The sequence below is a fragment of the Diceros bicornis genome, chromosome 4 (genome assembly GCF_020826845.1).
Source record: "Diceros bicornis minor isolate mBicDic1 chromosome 4, mDicBic1.mat.cur, whole genome shotgun sequence".
NCBI classification, from domain to species: domain Eukaryota; kingdom Metazoa; phylum Chordata; class Mammalia; order Perissodactyla; family Rhinocerotidae; genus Diceros; species Diceros bicornis.
Window position 1 is genome coordinate 22,258,840 of NC_080743.1, and position 15,663 is coordinate 22,274,502.

The 15,663-nt window shown below is 33.3% G+C and overlaps 1 protein-coding gene across 1 annotated transcript in view; it reads right to left on the reverse strand.

Moving 5' to 3' along the window:
- COL24A1 (collagen type XXIV alpha 1 chain) overlaps positions 1-15,663 on the reverse strand; it is a 343,739-nt gene that overhangs the window by 181,181 nt on the left and 146,895 nt on the right. The window contains exons 22-23 of the mRNA XM_058538420.1: positions 4,400-4,453; positions 3,108-3,152 (exon numbers count right to left, since the gene is read on the reverse strand). Coding sequence (XP_058394403.1) covers positions 3,108-3,152; positions 4,400-4,453 — 99 coding nt within the window. The remainder of the gene's footprint in view (positions 1-3,107; positions 3,153-4,399; positions 4,454-15,663) is intronic.

Genomic DNA, 15,663 nt, shown 5'->3' on the forward strand with positions numbered 1-15,663 from the left:
TTAAATAAGTCCAGAGTTCAGAGAGGTAGAAGGTTCTGATCTGAACATATAATTTTGGAAATCACCAGCATTTTGATGGTATTTAAAGTCATGAGACTGGACCAGCTCATCTAGGCAGTGAACGTAGATAGAAAAGAGAAGAAGTCCACAAACCAAGCCCTGGGGCACTCTAAAATTTAGGATTTGAAGAAATGAGGAAAATATGCAAATCTGCTGCCAGAGAATTAGGAGGAAGATCATCCAAGTGAAGAAAGCGTTCCCAGGAGGAGAGAGTGATCTTGTCAAATTCTGAGGGATAAAAGTGTTGAGTTACATGAAGATTGAGAAATGACCATCGAATTCAGCAACATGGAGGTCACTGACGACCTCCACGAGATCATTTGTTTTTGAGTCGTGGGGACAAGAATGGTTCCAGCAGATAAAGTGAGAAGAAAAATTGGAAAGAGCATGTAAAGACAACACTTTTGAGAAGTTTTACTGAAAAGAGAAGGAGAGAAAGATAACACCTGGAAGAAAAATTAGGGTCAATACAAGTTTTGTTTTCATTTTTAAGCTGGAAGAAATAATAGCATGTTTATATGCTCCATTAGAGAGAACAAAATTAAGATGCAGGAGAGAGTGGGAAAAAAGCTGGATCAATGTTCTTCAGTAGGCAAGAGGATAACACACGTAGTAACAAGTAGAAGTTTTGACCTTAGCTAGAAAAAAGCCCTGTTCATCCACAATAACAGGAGAGAAGGCAGAGTAAACGACATAGATACAGGGTGGTGGGTAGATGTGGTGGTAGAAACTTGTGGAAGTTCTCTTCTGATTACTTCAATCTTCTCAGGGAACTAGGACACAAGGTAAAGGGCTAAGAATAGGATGAGAGAGAAGTGAATGGAGTTGAGGAGAGAGAATATAAAACAATAATTTAGAAAAGTAAACATAAATGAGTATGGAAATATAACTCAGGATGTAATTAAAGGGATAATTATAATGTTTTCAGCATGATGAGGAGAGACGTGAGGTCATGAGGGAAAGAAGGAATAATGGAATGGTGATAGGATCAATGGATTGAAATTCCTAGTGGGACTGTTAGATTGGGTTACAAGAGAGAATGTATTAGGAAGAAAGGGGATGATGGTTGGGGAGTGAGAAGTTAGAAACTGAAAATAAGGAGAGGTTGCTGTTACTGGTAATGACAAGGTAAAGGGTAGGACCACAACAGTTAGTAGCAGAAGAGAGTAGAGGCTAAGATCACTGGAGGAGAGGAAGTCAACATCCCAGATATTGGGTGGATTAATCTAATTAATTAGTTAGTACATGGTTTCTAATATCAAACAACTGATATCTGATTATACAAGATTTGCTTAAGGAGATCACTATGCCTCAATCAATGTGTGTGACAAATTCATACCTAGAAGTAGGAAAAGTGTGGCGAGAGATTGCTAAATAGAACACTAATTTATAATATCTGCTAGGCATTATAGATTTGGATTTTATTATTCCTATCCATTAACAAATACTCTCATATTTTCCTTTCTTATAATAAAATAAAACAAAACAAAACAATCCTCTAGCTCTCATTCTGTTTTGACTACATATAAAAACTTCAGCAACTTAAAATTATATTTAGGACTTCTACCCAAAAACTTCTAATTTTTGCCTCTGTCTTACTTGAAATTGTCTAGTGGTTTCCTACCAAGCACAAAGTAGAATAAAGAATAAAAAATAATCGTATTATTGTTAAGTATCAGTTACTCTCTAATCAATTTGCAGATATAGGAGAAGAAATGTAGTTGAGTCTAAATTATTGGATTTGTCTATAGTTACAAAAAATGTTTAATAATACATTTTATTCACACTGCTGGAAAAATCTTTAGCAAGAATATTTCTTTCATCTTTAATAACGTAATACTCCTCAGGCACTGCAGTATATTAAGAAATAGTTATACATCATATCTACATTATGGAAAGAATCTCACTGGAATCTGGTATCAGTGCATTTATAATCTCTTTGAAATCAAGCAATTCAGGGCATTGGTACTGGAGTCATCACTTCTGGTTCTGTTTAAGTTCTGTCATATTAGGTTTATCTTGAGCATGTTATGCTAGAGCACATAATTTTAAAGCCGTATTTTCATGCCTAAAAAATATGGAGAATATCCTGAAAGGTAATTTTCAGGATTAGAGATGATGTGACATACTTAGAGCAATACTAGGCCTAAATTGATCTTCAAACAATAGTAGCAGCAATAATAATAAATATTAAGATTGAGTAGACAAGAGGTGAACATGGTTCTCCTGTTTTCTAGAAAAGTAAATTTTAAATAAGATCAATTATACTGGGATCATATAATAATAGTTTTTCTGTTATATAACTCACCTCACAAAAAATGAAATAAAAATTCTTCTTTTCTTTCAATGGGATAGTAGCAGTATATATGCTAGTGAGGTAAAGGTGCAAAAGAAAGAATTACCGTCTCCTTAAATGTAAAAAAGTTTTAAGAACCTGTATGCTATGATGTTCTCAAGAAAAAATGAAATGTATTTCAAGTGAGTCTAATAATGCCTCTTAAAATGAATGTGACATACACAACTTAATCAATTTATGATAATGTAAACTTTTGGTCATGCATACCCAAATTCTTAAAGAATTCATTTTCAGAATTTGAAAACAGGTAATTCATATATTACCACAGAATATTACCTGAAGACAAAATTTGGCAGAATTTTGTATTTGTCAGAAAATTTGTCAGAAAAATTATTAGCTCTCCGTAATTTTACTGACACACTTAGAAAACAGAAATTCCTAGAAATTTATAAAAATGGCTAAGGTATTTAGCTTCCTGTTATATTTTAGGAAACTGTATAAATAATTTGCACAAATTACTAAGACCATAAGACCACTGAAGGAACAAGTAAATTAGCAGGCATAATATCATTTAACATATCCCTAGAAAAGTCCAGTTATATGTCTATATTATTTGAGGGGATTGTATGGCTATAGTTTGTTTTAATTTTTGTCCTTTGCTATAACTTAAAATTTGGTGCTATTAAAAAACAGTTATAGAACAGTTGTTTTAAGGGAAGCATTTTTTGAAAATTATTTATATGATACCTACTCTTGGCCCAAGTTCTCCAAAGGGTCCAGTTGGTCCTTCTTCTCCCTTAAAAAATAAATCAGAACATATCATGGCCTGAAATAAGTATTTAAAAATATAAACCCTTATGCTCTCTATTCTGAAATCTGAAGCTCATTGTGATGAAAATAATGCTGTGATTTTCTTGTATTTTAGAACTGTGTCACCTCATAACATTTTAATTTTTTTGTGTGACAACCCCACATCTACTGTAAGGGGGACATGTACTACTGTATTATTTTTAAATTGGTAGATGATATAAATTATATACAGAAAATTGAGAGTGAATAAGAGTGAAAGTGATTAGGGTATCACAGAATCAGGATTAGGAATCACTGAGACCATGAATTAAGGATAACCTTTACCTCTTGGCCTCAATATCTTTCTGACACAGAGACGAATTCAATTAAGTTCTTAATAGATGGAAATAAAAACACACTGCTATATTAAACAATTATTGGTACAGAACATGTTTGCTCGTGGCACACTTTGATACTTCATTCATTCAACAAATATGATTTTGAGTCTTAGTCCTGTCTTAAGCCTTAGAGATACAAAGGTATATCAGATCCTACCCAAATGGGGCTTAATGTCTAGGTTTCTTCTTGACTAATTTACAAGTCCAATATTCTTGGGATTAAATCAGTTATAATGTTCATAAAATATAAAAACTTATACCTTCTTCTAAGGATCAAAAACTATATGGGTGGATAGAGAACAGTGGAACAGAAAAAATAAAGAATTTTTATACATTATTCTCTAAGAAAATAAAAAATAATATTTTTATTCCATTTATTAAGATTTTCTAAATACACTGTTTTTCACCTTTAAATAAAGGTTGATGCTACCACATCTGAACAACATATACAGACCTCTCTAGAATCATATATTCCATTTTATTTATTTGATTAACAAACATTTTGCTCAATTCATAATTTGATTAAAATATAATTTATTGGGTCACAAATATAAAGTAGACACAAATAGTAAATATAAATTCTAGTACATATATTTAAGATTCTAGGCTCAGGTTCCTCAGACATTCCACGGAGACCACTGACATAAATCACTGAACAAATTCAGAACACTCTAAAATGATTCCAAATCCCACTCCATAACTACCAGTATAAAATGGTAACTTGAAATCCTCTATGGCAAGAATTGTCCAAACTAAAGCAACATTTTCTTTAAGCAAAAACTAAAGTCCCACAAAAAATAAAAAGTGAAAATTTGAACTAAAAAAATTGCTGACTGGATATTTATTTCCTCCATACCTGAGTTCCTTTGAGACCAGGAGGCCCAGGAGGCCCTCTATTTCCAAGGAGTCCCTATAAAAGCAATATAAGCATAGCATGCACAATAAAAACTTTAGCTCAATTAACATTTTTTCAATCAGCATTAATCTGGAGATGGGCAATACTATTTGGTACCTTTCATTTCCCATTAGGAAGTTATCAAAATGGGGTGGGCAGGTAGGAGAGCAGAAAACTACAGGGCATCCAAAAAGCTGGGAAACAGGATAAACTTATCTTTAAACAGGATGTTAATGTTCAAATAATCTGCTCAAAATGTTACTCTTCAACCAGACACCTTTTCAGAAAAAGTACTTCTAAGTTTAAAGCAATGAGTCCAATTGCTAATCTGATAATAGTACAATAAATACATAATAGAGTGTCCATAAATCTGAAAACAGAGGGAAGGCATATATAGTGTTACAATATCTGTTAAGAGACTAGTGCAGTCTGGAACACATTATTTATACCAAATGTTCTTCAACTTATTTCCCTTCTTGATACAAGCTGGTAAAAAGAGAGGAAAATTTACAGAAGAAAATAACAATCTGAATGTGATTAAGAATTTCAAGATTAAAAGAAATCTTTTGTTAAAAGGTATGTTGTTAAAAATCACATGCTCTCTGAATAAAAATTCATCAAAGCAACTAACAACAATCTTCCTATTTCAGAAAATACCCTATAATATCTATTAAACATGGCAACATTTTTCCTATTCAGTTCTGTTCCCGTAACTACGCAATGCGCCAGCAAAGTGTTAAGTAAATCTCTTTTAAGAACTTCCTTTTGTGTTATTGCTTTTAGTTTTATCTAATTTTTAACTGTAGTAAATAACTATGCCAAATAGCAAAACTACCCAAGTGACACTGATCTTTAGTTTTGGAAAGCAGCAGAGTGACAAACTGCATGAGAATCTTTCCTTCATGTTATATCTTGCTCTATCATTGCTATGTTCTAACATACACAAAAAATAAAAAACTCTTGGTCAGTTTAAAAGTCAATAATATATTATCACACAGGCTTATTATGTACATAGCACCATTCAAAAAATTGCATTACTTTAGGCAATAACTTAACATTTTTTGTGCAGCTTTCTTATTTTTAGTAGGAAGAGATGGATTAGATTGAAATGGGCATATGTTGTTGTATGCAAGTCTATCAACACACTTTCATCTTTTTTCAGGCAAAAGCATCCTAATTTTCCTTAGGTAAACACTCTTTCCCCACTCTTGGTCCATGTGGTTTGAGGGGAGGTGACTCTACTCGTGACTAAATTTGAGGGTGGACATGCGACATGGACCTAAGTCAGGATATTCTATACCCTAGAAACAGTAACTGGTTCAGTAATGGGCCAGGAATCCAAGTCAGTCTAACTAAAGCAAATTTCAAACTACAGTGGAACAATTGGGAAGACAGAATAGCATTAAGGATGATGTAAACCTAAACAGCAGAAAACCATGAAGGGGAGAAAGACTGAGAATGAGATCAATGAATTAACAAATGGAGAGAGTAGGAATGACTGGATTCTAATATTGTTTGGAGTTCTGGATTCAGCTGTGTTTGAATTACTAGACTTTTGTCATATTTATATAATCTTGTTAAAGTTGTGTTTCCATTACTTACAACTGAAGGAATCCTGACAGAAAGAACGATTTCTAACTCTTTTTAATATCCAAAATACTCTTCTAGCTCTTTAAGTGATAGGTCTTAAGTGTTTAGATGACTGAAGGTCACCACAGGACAGCTAATGTTTAACTACTTAATTCATTTGTTCATTCAGTTTTTCATCCAACATTTTATTAATTTTCTACTATGTGTAAGGTCCAATAAACAACAAAACATTATGCCTTGAGCATACAAATACAAATAAGACACAGTCCCTGTTCTCAATTAGTTTATAATTTATTATGGATGATGACACTTAAAAATTAGTAAATAAGAGTTGTAAGAGAAGTATAAGCAAAGTGTAAATAGGAACTTAGATGATAGGCTAATAAGAACTTATAGCTAAAAATAAGCATACACCAAAAACTTGTATAAACAATGCCTGGGGCTCAGAAGACACTGATGAAGTCTTTACAAACACACATGGAAGATGCGTGAAAACTAACCACAAAAAAGGCCATAAATGTCTATGAATAGTTTTATTAATTAAAAATTTAAGTATATCTTTTCAGTGGATTACTATATAGCAGTGAAAATGAACAAGCTATAATTACATGCATCAACCTAGAACAAGCTGAAAAGATAAGACTGAGTGGAAGAAGCAAGTCACTGAAGAATATGTGTAGTATGATTCCACTTATATGAATTTCCAAAACAAGCAAAACAACAAATATTGTAAGAGTATATACATAGATGATACAAGTATGGCAAAAACAATAGAGTGGTTACCTGAAAATGCAAGAAGGGAAGAGATAGATATCATTAGTGAGGGACACACAGGGGCTTCCAATGATCTGTTTCTTAACATTAATAGGGTTTGTTTTATTATTGTTGTTTACATTGTACACATTTCATATTCATCATGTTAAATACATAATTTTTTTAAATTTAAAATGTACAAAATCTAAAGTTGAGTCTGGATTTGAATTCCAGCTTTGAAGCTTACTAGAAATGTGACCTGAGTTTCATTATCCACAGAATCATGTTACCATCAGCACCATAAAGTTGCTGTGATAAATAAAATGGTACTTGGAATATAACAGGGACTCAATAAATATTAGTTTCCTTCTCCTCATGCATCACACATTGATTAGTGTTTGCAACAGTTTCTGAACTGACATTTCACTTATCTTCCCTAAAAATTTACCACATTCATATGAATATTTACTATTATTCTTCTTCCTAAAACATCTCTTTCAAAATCTCACTCCTCAAAATCTTCCATAGAGTAAGAGTAGACTTATTTTATGCTACTAAAGTTAAGTTGTTATCAGCTTAAAATATATTGCTATAACTATAAGATATTTTATGTAAGCCCCATGGTAACCACAAAGAAAATATATACAAAAGAAAATGAGAAAGGAATTAAAGCATGTCAATACAAAAAATCAACAAAACAGAAAGGAAGACAGCAAGAAAGGAAAAGGACAGAAAAACTACAAGACAGAAAACACTTACAATTAACAAATTGGCAATAATAAGCCCATCCTTATTAGCAATTACTTTAAATGTAAATGGATTAAAGCCTGCAATAAAAAGATTTAGAGTGGCTGGATGAATAAAAAAAAAGATCCACCTATATGCTATCTACAAGAGACTCACTTTAGATTTAAGGACACATATAGGATGAAAGTGAAAGGATGAAAAAGATATTCCATGCAAATGATAACCAAAAGAGAATAGAGGTGGCCATACTTATATCAGACAAAATAGACATTAAGTCAAAAACTATCACAAGAGACAAAGACATTAACTAATGATAAAAGAGTCAATTAACCAGGAAGATATAACAATTATAAACAAATATGCAACCAATATCAGAATACTCAAATACCTGAAGCAAATATTGATAGAATTGAAGGGAGAAATAGACATCAACACAATAAATGCAAAAGATTTCAATACCCTACTTTCAATAACGGATAGAACAACCAGACAGAAGGCCAGTAAGGAAACAGAGGACTTGTAAACAACACTATATACCAAATGGACCTAACAGACATATACAGAACATTCCACCCAAAGCAGAAGAATGTGCATTCTTTTCAAGTGCATACAGAACATTTTCCAGCATAGATCATATATTAGGTCGCAAAACAAGTCTTAGCAAATATAATAAGATTGAAATTATACCAACTATCTTTTCTGACCTTAATGGAATGAAACTAGAAATTGGTAACAGAAGGAAAACTAAAAAGTTCACCAATAGGTGGAAATTAAATAACGAACTCTTGAAGAACCAATGGCTCAAAGAAGAAATCAAAAGGGAAATTAGAAAATATCTTGACACAGAAAAAAATGAAAACACAATATGCCAATATTTACGAGATGCAGCAAAAGCAGTACTAAGAGGGAATTTTACAGTGGTAAACACCTATATTAAAAAAGAAGAAATGTCTCAAATAAACCACCTAACTTTACACCTCGATGAACTAGAGAAAGAAAAACAAACTAAGCCCAAAGTTAAGAGAAGGAGGGAAATAATAAAGATTATAGCAGAAATAAATGAAGAGAGAATAGAAAAACAAAAGAAAAAAATCAATAAAACTATGATTTGGTTTTTTGAAAAGAGCGACAAAATTGACAAACCTTTAGCAAGACTAACAAAAAAAAAAAAGAGACAAGATTCAAATAAATAAAATCAGAAATGAAAGAGGGAACATTAGAGCTAATACGACAGAAATTACAAGGATCATGACACCACATGAACAATTATCCCCCAAGAAAATGGATAACCTAGAAGAAACAGATAAAATTCCTAGAAACATACAACCTACCAAAAGTGAATCATGAAGAAATACAAAATCTGAACAGATCTATACCTACCAAGGAGATTGAATCATTAATCAAAAACCTCCCAACCAAAAAAAAGCCTAGGACCAGATGACTTGACTGGAGAATTTTACCAAACATTTAAATAAGAATTAACGTAAATCCTTCTCAAACTCTTCCAAAAAATTGAAGATGAGGCAACACTTCTAAACTCATTTTACGAGACCAGCATTACCCCAATACCAAACGCAGACAAAGATACAACAAGAAAAGAAAATTACAGGTCAATATCTCTGATGAATATAGATGCAAAAATCCTCAAAATAATGCTAGCAAAATGAATTCAACAGCACATTAAAGCATTGTATATCATAACCAAATGGGATTTATCCCTGGGATGCAAGGATCAGTTAACATGGAAAAATCAATCAATGTGATACACCACATTAATGGAATGAAGGATAAAAATAACATGATCATCTAAATAGATGCAGAAAAAGCAACTGATAAAATTTAACACTCTTCCAGGATAAAAACACTCAACAAACTAAAAATTGAAGGAAAGCACCTTGACATAATAAAGGCCATATATGAAAAGCCCACAGTTAATATCATACTCAACAATGAAAAACTAAAAGCTTTTCTCTTAAGATTAGGACCAAGGCAAGGATGCTCACTCTTACCACTTCTATTCAACACAGTACTAGAATTCCTAGCTAGAGCAATTAGGAAAGAAAAAGAAAAACGGACACCTAAATAGGAAAGGAAAAAGTAAAATCTCTGTTTGCAGATGACATGATCTTGTGTGTAGAAAATCCTAAAGATTCCACAAAAGAAACTGTTAGAACTCAAATGAATTCTGCAAAGGTGCAAGATACAAAATTGACATACAAAATCAGTTGTGTTTCTATACACTAACAACAAACAATTTGAAAAGGAAATTAAGATAACAATCTCATTTACCATAGCATCAAAGACAATAAAATACTTAGGAATAAATTTAACTAAAGAGATGAAAGACTTGTATACTGAAAACTACAAAACATTGCTGACAGAAATGAAAGAAGACTCAAACAATGGAAAGATATCCCATGTTCATGGATTGGAAGATTTAATATTGTTAAAATGTCCATACTACCCAAAGCAATCTACAGATTCAATGCAAACCCTAGAAAGATCTCAATGGCATTTTTTGCAGGTATAGAAAAACAATCCTAAAATTCACATGGAACCACAGAGAACTCTGAATAGCCAAACAATCTTGAGAAAGAAAAACAAAGCTGGACGCCTCACATTTCCTGACTTCAAAACATATTACAAAGCTACAATAATCAAAATAGTTTGGTACTTGCATAAAGATAGACAGACAGACCAATGGAACAGAATAGAGAGCCTAGAAATAAACCCATTTATATATGGTTAAATGGTCTTTGACAAGGGTGCCAAGACTACACAATGGGGAAAAGACAGTCTCTTCAACAAATGGTGTAAGGAAAGCTGGATATCCACATGCAAAAGAATGAAATTGGACTCACCTTACAACATACACACAAATCAACTCAAAATGGATTAAAAACTTAAATGTCAGACCTGAAACCAGAAAACTCCTAGAAGAACACATAGGCAGAAAGCTCCTTGACATTGGTCTTGGCAATGATTTTTTGGATTTGACACAAAATCAAAGGCAAAAAAAAGAAAAAATTGGCTAGTAAATACTTCTTAATGGTAAGGAAAACAATCAAGAGAGTGAAAAGACAATCTACAGAATGGGAGAAAAATTTCTGCAAACCATAAATCTGATATGGGTTTAATATCTAAAATATATAGGGAACTCTAGAACCCAATAGCAAAAACCAAATAAGCCAATTAAATAATGAGAAAAGGACTTGAACAGATAGTTCCCTAAATAAAACATACAAATGGTGAACAGGTATATGTAAAAATGCTCAACATCACTAATCATCAAGGAAATGCAAATCAAAGCCACAATGAGATATCACTTTACACCTGTTAGAATGGCTATTATTAAAAACAAAGAAATAAACAGAAAATAACAGGTGTTGGAAGGATGTAGAGAAATAGGAACCTTCCTTCCTTCTTTCCTCCCTTCCTCCCTTCCTTTCTCCCTCCCTCCCTCCCTCCCTTTAGTATCTTTAAATATTTTAAAGATACTAAAAAGTATAATGTGCACTATTGGTGAAAATGTAAAATGGTGCAGCCACTAGGGAAATCAATATGAAGGTTCCCCCCAAAATTAAAAATAGAACTACCATATGATCCAGCCATCCCACTTCTGGGTATTTATCCAAAAGAACTGAAAACAGGATCTCAAAGAGATATCTGCACTTCCATGTTCACTGCAGCATTATTCACAATAGCCTATAGGTGGAAATAACGTAAATGTCCATCAATGGATGAAGAGATAAAGAAAATGTGGATTTTTGAACAATTGGACAGTGGACTATTAGTCAGCCTTAAAGCAGAAGGAATTCTGACGTATACTACAACATGAACAAACCTTGAAGACCTTATGCTAAGTGAAATAAGCCAGTCACAGAAGGACAAATAATGCATGATTCTACTTATATGATGTATCTAAAGTAGTCACACTCATAGAAGCAGAAGGTGGAATGGTGGTTGCCGGGGGTTAGGGGAGGAGGAAGTTGGAAGTTCAATGGGTACAGAGTGTCAATCATGCAAGATGAAAACAGCCTAGAGAGATCTGCTGTACAACAATATGCATATAGTTAACAATAATGTACCATACACTTAAAAATTTAAGAGAGTAGATTTTACATTATGTGTTTTTACTACAATAAAGAAAATCTTCCATGGGGCTTATTAGCATTCAAACTTTTCAGCTTTATATTTAAGATCTGTCACACTTTGTCTCCTAACTTTTTTTTTAAGTCAGGTAGGTTTACTCCCACCCTCTGTCCTTGTGTTCATTTTGTATCTATTGTGTAGAATCTCTCAGCCCTTGGCTTTACCTGGCCAAATCTAATCCTTTCTCTATGAAGTCTTTCAAAAAAAAAAAAACGGTCACATAAATTATTCTCTCCTCTGAGCTCCTTATTATTCACTTATCATGTGCTGCCTAGTTATGCTTTTTAACTTTTCACATGTGGAAATCTCAGATTTCCAGAGGATTACAAATTCCTAGTAGATAAAAGACCATGTTTTAATCTTGCTTTCAAGTAATTGTTTAACACAGTACATTGCCCACTGTACAAACTCAACAAATATTTCTCAGCTGACTAAATGCTGCCTGGAGAATAAAATGGTTAATATAAGAAATCTGTGTATAAAATCTGGATTTAGCCTATGAATGTGAATCTCCAGGGCTGGGTCGAGGTGATCTTGGAGATTTATTTAGAATTATGCATTTTCCTCTTACCAAGTTAGCTCACCTCTACACAGATAAACATATGACATATTTTAATAATTCAGTATAAAAGTTATTTCCATATATTCTATAACATAACTTCACAAATAGTAGGTTTTCTCTAAAAATTTATCAGGGATGATATACAACAGACAATAACAGCCTGTTTTACCATCCCTAATTCCATGGCCAAAGCAACAACACAAACCATTATAGAAACAAATAAATTGTTCCTCTGTTTACAGAGAACAGAGAATACTTACTGGGCACTCACTTTCTGCAGTAAGCAGCAAAGGATGTGGTTTTGCTAATGTTAATCTGCTTTAAAGCAGATTGCCAAATTGGGTAGCTCTCAAGAAGGCTTGCTGAAATATGTTTTGTATTTATATACATGTATACATATACACACAATCCCACAATCAATAGAACCATAATTAACACAAGTTTCCAATCTTAGTTTGAGGTTTTTAGTCAACTGGCAGAAAGTGAAGAGAAAATAAAAGGCTTCTTTAGGGCTGTGCCAAATTGCTCTGGAAAGAACCCAATTTGTTTGCAAAAAGGATAACCAAGCATTTTAAGTAGAGTGCACATGATTTTCTTGATGATCACCTTGCATAGCCTCAACACAGCTTTAGTAATTTATATTGTCCCCACTTTCCAAAGAAGACGTGTATATGAAAATAACAGAATTTTTAAGATGCTTCCAGGATACAGTGTACACAACTAAAGAAACACATCATGTTCACAGGGTCAGTATGTTTGGCTCTATTTTTCTCTTCCGTTTCTAGAAACAATTTCAAGGCAAATAGGAAGGACCAAGAAGAGACAATAAAAACAGATCCTTCTCAACCTACAAAACATAAAATTATATTCCTATTCCTTGAAAAGTTTTCTGGTTCTTTTGATAAAATCATCTCTTCTAAGATATTATTTAAAATTCAGTGATGTGTATAAAATCAATTAGTCTCATGATATTGGTACTGATGAGGCTATAAGCTCACATTTATTGAATAAATTTAGATAAAGTAAGCCACAAAGTAATTATTACCCATTAGAAATTCAACCATTGGTATTTATTAAAATGTATGGCTTTCAGGTCTTTTGTTCCACTTTCAAACATTGTAATTCTAACACTAAAAAGAAGTAAGAAATGAGAAGGAAGTTTTCAAGATCACTACTCCAATAATATATGTCAGTTGGTTTTCTTCAGTTCTCTGACTTTTTTTTGACAAAACTTCAAGAGAAACAAAATTTCCAAACTGAAAAGAATTTAGAAAGTTATCTGGTTCTTCACCTAGTATGATATGCATATTTAAAAACATTAAGTTCAATTATCACTTCCCCTGGAAGTAATTCCCAATTTCCTAAGGCAGAATCTGTTGCTCAATTATCTAGGCTCTCATAGCACTTTGCCAACTCTTTTATATAGCACTTCTCACATTTTGTGATTTCTTTTTTTTTGTATCTCTTACTAAACTGTAAACGTATCCAGGGGAGGGACCATAGTTTAGAAATCTTTATAAACCTGCATTTAGTACTTGGCCTAACACATAAAAGAAACAATAAATGTTAAATGAATGAACGGATAAATGAATGTGTTTATACATGTACCAAGTTCAAGTTCCTAAGTATACAGTAGGTGAAGGGCTAAACTAGACACGAGAAATTCTCAACTCCGTTCTCTATACTCTCTCTCTCTCTTTCAACGTCCCTTCATGATACTATTTGTACTTTTGGGCTTGGTTTACTATTAGATATTGATTATTTCTACCTTGAGGTCCACCAGGTACGTCCAAGTATACCCAGAATCAAACTTCTTCTCTTCCCCATCCTCCAAACCTGCTCCTCCTCCTGAGTTCCCTATTTAAGCCAATGACATCAGTAACCCAAGCCATAGTCTCAGCGTTATCTTGGACTTCTCTTTCTCCCATCACTTTCATTTAATCAGTTACCAAGTTGTATTGTTTCTATTTCCAAAACAGCTTTTAAATACAGTCATTCAATCAATCATCCATTCAGCCAAAATCTGTTGCTTTTCTATTATGTGCTATGGATATTACTATGGTTATTGTGATGTATATAAAATCACTCTCTTCTCTCAAAAAACTTATAGTCTAATAGAGAGATAAGCAAATCAGCAGTTATATGAAGATAAATGCTTGATAGTTTTTTTTTCAGGAATACAGAGAAGGGATATCACAACTGGATTTGGGGGGAACAGGGAAAGCTTGCTGGACAATGTGGTATGTGAGGTGTAGGCGTTAGCTAGATGAAGAAGGGCAGAGAAAGGTAGAGAGATATCCAGACAAAAACAACAGCATGCAGGAGGCTGTGAGATTTGAACAGACCATGGCATGGTCTGGTATTCTAAATAGTTTGGCTAGAGAAATACTTTTGGAAGTGTGATGGTAGATGTGACTATATGACTATAGAGTTAGAGAGAGAGGGTAGGTCATAAAGAACCTTGTGTAAAAAGTAAAGAAGTACAAGCCTTAACTTGGAAGCTGTGGAGATCACTGAAGAATTTAAGCACAAGAGTGACATGATGAGATCGATACTTTACAAAGACTATTCCATCAGCAGCTTGGAAGTAGATGTGAAGAAACGCCAGACTGGAGGCAGGAAGAATTGGAGGGCTATTACACTAATCTTGGTGAAAAATAAAGAGGACCTAAACTAAAACACTGGCAGTGAGAATGGTTTTAAGGGTAAAGAGGGGAAATTTTGAGCCAAGGGAAAGATCAGGATGAAGGTGATAATTGATGGCATGAGGTCATTCAGGAGTCAGGAGAGGGTTTGATACAAAACATATGTGGAACTTGAATACCAAGGAGGAGAAGGAATACTTCTTCTATGGAGATATAAAGGAAAGGGGAAATATCACTGGATATAGGGAAAGCTTGTAGGTGGCCAGTAGGGTTGCCAGATAAAACAGTGGATGCCCAGTTAAATTTGAATTTCACACAAACAACGAATAACTTGCTATATAGATATGTCCCAAATATTGCACCTCTACCATCTCACAATTTCCTTTTCCTGAATGCCATATATCCCACTTGTCTGTTTGCAAACTCCCATTCATCATGTCAGCTCAAGTACTACCTTCTCTACAAACTGTCACCTGAGTCCCCTAACCTGACATTTGTACAGTATTACACATTATATATGATTCATATGGTTATTATAAAGGTTTTCCTGCATATCTTTCTCTAGATTGTAGGTTTCTTAAAAGTAGGGATCAGGACTTTTGATCTTTGTAGCCCTAGGGTCTAACACAATGGCTGTCACATGAGGCAGCCAATAAATATTTGCTGATTGAATGAATGTCTCATTTCAGATCTTTATAATTTCTTTTCTACCTTTTTCTAGCTCATCTCCTTGCCTTCAATTTCTCTCCTATTTAAACTATCCTCCATACTGATTA